Source organism: Charadrius vociferus, unplaced genomic scaffold (assembly GCF_000708025.1).
Source record: "Charadrius vociferus isolate BGI_N301 unplaced genomic scaffold, ASM70802v2 scaffold621, whole genome shotgun sequence".
In the NCBI taxonomy this organism is placed as follows: Eukaryota; Metazoa; Chordata; class Aves; order Charadriiformes; family Charadriidae; genus Charadrius; species Charadrius vociferus.
The window spans coordinates 694,454-703,082 of NW_009646926.1; the positions used below are offsets into that span (position 1 = coordinate 694,454).

General features: G+C 50.0%; 1 protein-coding gene across 1 annotated transcript in view; it reads left to right on the top strand.

The window, feature by feature from the left end:
• The window catches only part of COQ9 (coenzyme Q9), a 9,647-nt gene extending 1,129 nt beyond the window's left edge, over positions 1-8,518 (top strand). The window contains exons 2-9 of the mRNA XM_009894494.1: positions 946-1,114; positions 1,721-1,856; positions 2,216-2,358; positions 2,630-2,714; positions 3,905-4,009; positions 5,934-6,089; positions 6,988-7,041; positions 8,474-8,518. Coding sequence (XP_009892796.1) covers positions 946-1,114; positions 1,721-1,856; positions 2,216-2,358; positions 2,630-2,714; positions 3,905-4,009; positions 5,934-6,089; positions 6,988-7,041; positions 8,474-8,509 — 884 coding nt within the window. The 3' untranslated portion in view covers positions 8,510-8,518. The remainder of the gene's footprint in view (positions 1-945; positions 1,115-1,720; positions 1,857-2,215; positions 2,359-2,629; positions 2,715-3,904; positions 4,010-5,933; positions 6,090-6,987; positions 7,042-8,473) is intronic.
• The last annotated feature ends 111 nt before the right edge of the window (positions 8,519-8,629 follow it).

The following is an 8,629-nucleotide window of genomic DNA, read 5'->3' on the forward strand; positions in this document are numbered from 1 at the left end:
GGGACGGGGCCGGGCTGGGCCCGGTGGGGCGAGGGAAGGTGAGGTGAAGGAAGGTGAGGTGAAGGGCAGAAGTGGGGCGCCGCTAGTGGGCGACACCGGGTTGCAGGCCTCGACCCGGCTTCACGGCCTTGGGCCTGCGCCGGGGCCCGGCCTCGGGCAGGCCCCAAGGCCGTGAAGCCGGGTCGAGGCCTGCCTGATGCCACTGGTTGCAGGCTGGGAGGCCAGAGGGATGCGAAGGGTCTCTCTGGGGAGCCTCAGTGGGTGGGTGAAGGAGGTTGCGTGGGGCCTGGTGTGAGGAGAGCCCCTCATGCCTCCCTGCCCCAGGCAGCGTGCGAGGGAAGCGGTGGGGGAAATTTGGGGTTGTTGGTGTTTTTTAAGTGTGGGCCATGTGAGCCTAGCTTATTTAAAAAAAAAAAAAAAATCCACCCCAAACCTCACGGTGGTTAAATGAAAAATTCTCACGGAGTAGCTGTAATTGAAAACTGCGTTGCCTTTGAGTCATCTGAGAAACACGCGTCGTGATCAGCGTGTTGTATCTCTTCAGATTCCTTGCTCTCCTGAGTATTACTCGCCTCCTGCCCTGAGCTCAGGCCTTCCTCTACCTCCTCTCCTTCATCAGGGAGTGAAAAGGAGAGAGGGTGTGCTGCAGGGGTGTCAGTGCATGCTTGTGTGCCTGGTTTCCAGTCAGAGATGGGGAAACTCCTTTCTATTTGCAATACGTGCCATCTGCGCAGTTCTTACCCGCACAAAACATTTTCACTTGATTTTCATCAAGTCAATGTGAGCTCAGCTGAGACGGATGCTACTCAGAAGCATAAAAAAAGACTGTCTGTACAAATTTCTGTTCTTTTCAGCTGTGTTTACGGCAAGTCTCTTCTTCACCTTAATTTTTGGTGCTTCCCCTTGTTGGAAGGAGACATCTGACTCTCTTGGTTTCCCTTTTAGTGGTCAGGTGCCAGCTCGCCCCACCACAGCGTGCTCTCCAGGCATCGGCCGTGCTGAGGAGAGTCTCCGACGAGCTGAAGGAGCCATTGGGGTCTTCCTCTCAGCAGCAGTTCGATTCACATCCAGCTGATCACCAGCCTGAACAGCAACCTCAGGGCCCTCGCCCCAGGTAACTTCTTAGCTATTTCTAGCGCTGTCCTGCCGACAGTGGGATCAAAAGGCTTTGCTTTCCCGAAACTTGCATCTGAAACTTGGAGACAACAAGATCCAGAGTTAATGGAGCCTGGAGAGAGACTGCAGCAGCTGGAGAGCTGGTTTGCTGTGACAGTGCAAATACCCCTGCCTGACGTGGAGACAGGATGGGACTTGTTTTCAAGAGGGAACCTCTCTGGTCTGCAAAGTGCAAGCCTTCACTTCTTGATTTTTGTGTAAATCTACACAAAATATGGACAATATGTTGTCCACATGCCTATAACTATAAAGCCCCCATTGGAAAAGCTTTTTTTTAAAGGAGGGGGAATCAGAGGCTGACTGGTCTCCAGGCAGGCACCTAGATTGAGCCCTCCCTTATTTTTCTCTTCTCCTCTTGTGGCAAAGGTTAGTTAAGAATCCTTTTTCTGGAAAAGGAAGGATTTTACAGGAGGAGGTGAGATTTATACAAAGCAGATCTCAAAAGCGTGCCTGCAGGCAGCGGTGGCAGCGAGTGAGTAGCAGAGTCCAGGTTGCTGGTGTTTGATGGTGATGTTCCCCTCACTGTAACAATACCTTCTCATAGTTACACTGGCCAGGGCGGCCAGGAGTCTGAGGACTATGAGAGCGAGGAGCAGCTGCAGCATCGAATCCTCACAGCAGCGCTGGAGTTTGTGCCTGAACATGGCTGGACTGCAGAAGCCATTGCAGAGGGAGCCAAGGTATGTGGGGAGAGAAGCAAAGAACCAGTTGAAAACTGGATGGAGCTGAGGTCCAAAGACAGCCAGGCCTGCATGCTTCCCCCACATACTCTTGGGTGATGCACCCTAGTCAGCAAATGGTACTGGGCAGGAATGAGTCCCAGCTACTACAGGATTACCCTGTCAGATTTAAACTAAGGCACGGTGTAGAGTAGTAATCCTAAAGAGAGGAAAACATCTACAGGAAGAGGTTTTCAATGCAGTGTTGCTTTGTTTAAATTCATATAACTTTGTTCACAAAATAAATACAACATGTTTCCTAGCTGGACCCTGCTTAGCAGTGTGTGACCCGGTCTGTGCTTCTCCCTTCTTCCCTGCAGACCCTGGGTCTCTCTGTTGCTGCCGCAGGGATGTTTCACAGTGATGGCAGTGAACTGATCCTGCACTTTGTGTCTCAGTGCAACACCAAACTGTCTGAGCTGCTGGAGCAGGAACAAAAACTAGTGCAGCTGGGCGAAGCAGAGTGAGTATTGGGTATGAAAAGACATCTTCTTTGGCAGCCTTTGTGGACTGGATAGACAGAGAGGCCACTTGGGACACAGATACTTTACGTAAAAAATGTAATTTACCCAAATAAAACCACCTTCCCAGATACAGGGTTGGACCAGAGGCATGAAGTATACATAATACTTTGCCTGTCCATTGCTGAGGCAGGCAAGAGATCGATCTTTCAAGTTCAGATTTGAGTTTAACTTGGATGTTCTTCATGTTTGTATTTTGTTTTCCTCACCCAGGAAGAAGCCTACAGATCAATTCCTGAGAGATGCCGTGGAAGCCAGACTGAGGATGTTGATTCCATATATTGAGAAATGGCCCCAGGTATAAAACAAATTATCAAGATGGTCTCTTTTCTTGTGTGTATTTTAAACACTGTGGCTTTCAGCATAGTCTCCCCACCAGAATAGTTCAAGGTTGTAAACGAAACCCTCCCTTGGTTTCAAATGATTCATACCCTTCAAGAGTAGAACACCCTTGGAAGCAGGCAGTTAAAGGTGTCCTTAGAACAACTATTTCTTGCAGTTCCAGAAAGGCAAACCTCCATCATTTACTCCACCCCTCTGGGATCCCCAGGGGATAATCTGTGTCTCTGCTCAGCCCTATTTGCAGTCTCACTGCAAGTCAGGCTCCTTGCAGCATTGTTCCAGTTGCACTGGTATCATCTGATGCCTGGAAATGCAGAACTACTGCTTTGTTGCAAGAAGCCGCCTGCCTAGTGTGCGAATGACAAACCCTTGGCAACCTGAGGATGGATCTGTGAACTGAGAGGGCTTTGTGCTTCCAAATTCAGATTTAAGTCTCAAGCCTTTCTTACCAGGGTGGGAAGGGAGTTGAATTGTGGCCTCGGTAATAAGCGAAGAGGTTTTTTGGGCTGCAAAGATTGCTGCAACGTCAGCCTCTGTTGTCCAGAATCACTGCTGGCCTCTGGGCAGCTGAATCCAGTGCTCCTTGCAGAGAAAGAAGACAGGATTCATGTTTTTGTTCCAGATTAGCATAACTTGTCTTGTGAAGAATGTGGGTGGTTTGTGACTCTCCTGGCATGGTGTTATTATTTTCAAAGGCTGCAGGATCCCAGTAGGGCCTTTACGGCTGGTGATTGTGCCCTTGGTAGCTGCTTTGACTTCAAAGTCAAATTGAGAGAAAGGAGAGGTTTGACTCCCTGCCCGTAGGGGCACAGCACAAGTGTGAGTCAGCTCAGCCTGTGCTGTGTTTCTGTGCCTGGAGAGGCAGCTCCGGAGAGACAACACAGTGGCATTTGAGCTGAGCAGAGAGCTTTGGGCTCCAGTATGGGCCAAGGCCTGAGCTCGGCTGCCACACTGTACATTCCCTGCAAATCCTGCCGCTTGGAAAGTCCAGTGCTAGCTGAAAAGAGCTGGGAGGACTTGTCACTGGGAGGTGGAGGCAAGTCAACAGCAACAGGGAAAAGATAACAGAGCAGAGCATTGTTGGTCCACTTTAATGCTATGTCCTTCTCTCTTCCACTCTCCCATTTATCTGTGTTTCCTTCACAGGCTCTGAGCATCCTGTTGCTCCCACATAACATCCCTTCCAGCCTCAACCTCCTCACTAGCATGATCGATGATATATGGCACTATGCTGGAGACCAGTCCACAGACGTAAGTCTTTGTGCCTTGCAGACCGGCTGGTTCTACCCCTCGGCACTTCAGCAAAATGACGGGTTGAAGTAGGCGTCAGGCCACATCTCTCTTGAAATGAGCCTTTTGTTGAAGACATTTTCAGAAGCACCCAAGGGTCTTATAAAAGCTGCGGTCTAATTTCCAAAGAGACTTAGGAGTCAAGGGGACTAAATCCAAATTAGTGCCAATGGGATGAGTGCAAATTAAAAGGACCTACTTTCCTAGGCTGTTTTAAGTGTTCTTTTTTATTTTGAAGACACAGACAAAATTGTTGAGATTTTGAGACTGAGAAGTTGCTCCAGTATTCAGTGAGCGAGCAGCGTGTCTCTGTTGAGGCAGCTGTCTCTTCCACCAGCAGTAGCATTTACAGATTTGACTTGAAAACCTTTAAAGAACCTACCTAAAAATACCAGTAGCTTATTAAAGCTTTCATCTTTCTGGCAGGAAATAAAAGAAAATTATAACCTTAATTAAAGCAATTAATAAATTACTGCAATTCGTATAGATGTAGGGACAGATGGGAAAAGCTAAATGAACCATTTTAACAAACTACTTTAATAAGCTTCTTTTATCTGAGTATAAAAGGTGAGCTACCACAGTGAAAAATAAGTAAGATGACAGAAAAATTAAAGGAATAAACCAGAAGAGAACTGAAGGACTGTGATTGCATCAGGAACTGCAAGTCCCTTACGGGTTATGAAAGTCAAGTCAACGCGTCAAGAGTCGGTGTCTGCACTGAGCTGTCCCTAAAGTCTCCTCACCAACACAGAGTAGGAAAGGTTCTAAAGTTTGTCTTTTGTTTGCACCTTCTGACCAGTTACAAGAGTTTTCTTGGGAAGCTGTGATGCTGAGCCCTCTCCCTCTTTCCCAGTAAAGGGGTTTAACGTTACACGCAGCGCAGCCCTCTTCGCAGTGCCAGCAACTTGGCAGGGTGTGCCCATGCCTCAGAGTCTCCTTTAGGTGTGGGATTTTTTTGCAGAGCAGGAGGAGAATCAATACAAAGAGGCACCTGAGAGGTCCTGCTGCAAGTGGCAGCATTCCTCATGTTACTCCCCTCATGAGAGCGTGCAGGTCCTGGTGCAGACAGTAGAGCTTTGGAGCCAACTGTTGTTTTCAAAATAAAGACCAGTGTTGTCATTTCTCTGTTGCTTTGGAATGGTGAAAGGAACAACCAGTATTTTTTCTAGGTAATAGCAGCAAACAAAGTTGAAGACTCATTTTTGAAAATATTTATGTATTTTGTCTGCCAGTGGTGCAAGTGCAACTGGAAAAAAAGAAGAGTTTGAGTTATTTGTGCATCTTTGCATTGTGTAACCTATTGTTGTAATGCATCCTACAGCATTGATGCCAGCAGTGTACTGGTGCATTTAGTGATTCAGTAGGCAGTACCGGTATTTCAGTGACAGGATTTGGTGTGTGCTGGCTTGCACAGTTCTGTCGTCTGTTCGTTCCCTTTCTTCATGCTTGTATCTGGTGCAAACCACAGCTCAAGTATCAGTCCTAAATATAGCCATTTCTCATCTATTCAGATCTAGAATCGGAGCTTTGTGTTTCCTGCTAGCAGTCTGTAAAGCAAAGATGAACTCTTGCTCCATCCGTGCAGGCTAGCTGGGCAGAATTCCTTGCTGTCTACTGCAGGTGCCTGCTTGCAACCAGAAGCAGGTGGTGGGGATTTTGTTCAGTTTTAGTCGCTGTACTTGTGACCTCTGTCTGGTGCCACAGGAGCAGCTGTGCTGTCAGATGTTGGTGTTGGCTGGCGACCCACATGGAGACGAGTTACACAGTTTAAGTGGGGAAGGAATGTGCTGTTGGTGTGCTATTTTCCAGTGCTTCTCCGGTCCGCTTTTGTGATCTGCATTCAGGTCACACCTTTTTCTCCCTCTCTCATTTCATGCCCTTGCAGTTTAACTGGTACACTCGTCGGGCTGTGCTCACTGGCATCTACAACACCACCGAACTGGTGATGATGCAGGATTCATCCCCTGACTTCGAGGAGACTTGGCGCTTCCTGGAAAACAGAGTAGCTGATGCCACGAACATGGGCAATACAGCTGATCAGGTAACATTATGGGCAAGGTATATGTAGAATTACAGAATGGTTCAGGTTGGAAGGGACCTTAAGGATCCTCTCATTCCAACCCCCACTGCCCTGGGCAGGGACACCTCCCACCAGCCCAGGTTGCTCCAAGTCCCGTCCAACCTGGCCTTGAACCCCTCCAGGGATGGGACAGCCACAGCTTCTCTGGGCAACCTGTGCCAGGGGCTCACCATCCTCACAGCAAAGAAGTTCTTCCTCATATCTCATCTACATCTCCCTTCTTTCCATTTAAAACCATTACCCCTCGTCCTATTGCTCCCCTCCCTGATCCAGAGTCCCTCCCCAGCTCTCCTGGAGCCCCTTTAGGCACTGGAAGGGGCTCTGAGGTCTCCCCTTTTTCCCCTTCTCTTCTCCAGGCTGAACCCCCCCCAACTCTCCCAGCCTGTCCTCCCAGCAGAGGGGCTCCAGCCCTCGCAGCATCTTTGTGGCCTCCTCTGGACCCGCTCCAACAGGTCCATGTCCTTCATGCAGCATCCCCCTTCTCCCCAAATACACATGCAAACAGACCTGGCTTTTCAATCATGCAGAGCACGTGTCTGCTGCGGGACCACCTTGTACTGGCGGGTGATTGCATAAGTGCCATCGGTTTAACATCAATAAATGCTTACATATTTTCTAGTAAAATGACATGTAGGCACTCTCTTTGTCAGACTGGCCCAATGGTTGGGTGACATACATTCCCAGGAAATCTCGTCCATGTTTCTTATCGCTGACTATCATTTGTCTGCAGTGCTTGGCGTCTGTCAGCACCTTTCTGTAGCAAATACATGTTTGTGGTGCAGTACGTTTCTGTGTTAGGGTGGCCACAAGCATAACTGCAGAAGAAAGCAAAAGGTTATGTTCTCCTTGTGTCTCATAGGTACAGTCAACCGGAGAAGCAGTTGTCCAGGGCCTTATGGGAGCTGCAGTCACTGTAAGTAATGCTGAAACCAGCAGGGCTGTAAGGGCAGAATTGTGTCTGTTCCCTTCCATGCGGAATGTCAGCATGCTTTTCCTCCCAAATCTAGAGGACAGCATGAAAAAGAATTGTCTTTCCTAACTTAACTGCGCGGAAATATGATTTTCTGGGTAGTCTGGGGTTAGTTCAGTGTTTTGTGGTGAAAGAACTTGTAGCAGAGAGTAAAAAATTAAGTCCAAAGCTGCAGGGTGAGCTTTAGGGATGAGAGACGGGCCATCAAAATTAAAACAAAGGCTCTCTGTCGCTTGTCACGAGAGCTTTTCCTCTGCTAGTCCCTGCACTGGAGATCTTGACGGAAGGTCCGTGTGCCTGTGGATGTGTGGGAGGTGGCACTTGTCCCTGAGCCACAGCAGGGTGACTTCCTCAAGCTGTTTCAGTTGACTGCAGTGTCCTTCCAAGAATTCATTCGCTTCTTGGTCGCATCCTGGCCTGCTTTGTGTCCACGCAGGGGGAGCTGCACCTCCTCTGGGATAGGAAACAATCCTTCGTGTACCCGGGAATGATTTTTGAAGGGCTCCAGGGCCTCCCTGTGATTCTATTTTTGGACAATTCCCATTGCACTTAGCAGCAAAGTGATTTCCTTGTTATCAGAAATACATTTTCGGTGTGCTTACCAGTACAAGACAAACAGGCCGGAACAGAAATTAGAAATCATTTTTACTGTACAGAGCACCTCTCAAGAATTTTTCCCACCTCCCCTTCCCCCTGCAGTTATGGTGGAATCGTTTCCCATCTCTCTTGTTTCTCAGCCTCTCTCTGCTTTCACACCTGCAGAAGCCTAAAGGATCTTCCCACAGTGAACCCCCCCCTGCTCTCTTTGTGCTCCTGTCCCTCACCCCGATTGCATCCCTGTGCTTTGCATCCCACATATCTCCCCTCAGCCGATGTTTAGCCCGTCCGCGCAGCACATCCACTGCGCAGATAAACAGGAGGAACTAGACTGGGGTGGGTTCCAGCCAACCGGTTTTGGGGCAAAATCATCTCGGTACATTAACTATGGGGGGCAACCAGTCCACGTGCCTAAGTCCGGGGGTGCCGCCGCTGCACGGGGGTGCTGAGCTCTCATCTGCAGAGGAGACGAGCCAGCTGAGCGCCTCAAAGGCTTCAGTTCACTGTCAGGGCGTGTGCGGCCACAGGAATCAAACCCAGGCTGAGCCCTGCTCCCCTGGAGAGCAGGTCCTGGGGGGGGGGGCCTGTGGCTGGGTCGAGGGCCGTCTTTCCCGGCCCTTACCCCCCCGCCCCCGACCACCGTGGTGCCTTTCGCACCCCCTTCCCTCTCCATCCCCTCTGCCTCTCCCGCGGCGCCGAACCGCCCCCCAGGGCTGGGCGAAGGCCTCGGGGGAGGGCGGCCCCTCCCCCTTAACGCCCTTCTCCCTCCGCCCCACAGATCAAGAACCTGACGGGGCTCAACCAGCGCCGGTGAAGAGGGAACCGACAGCGCGGGAGCCAGGACGGGCCGCCCGACCCTTCCCCGGCACTAATAAACTCGCACCCCAGCCTGGCACGGACTCTTCTTGGGGGCGAACCGGGCGGGGGGTGGGGG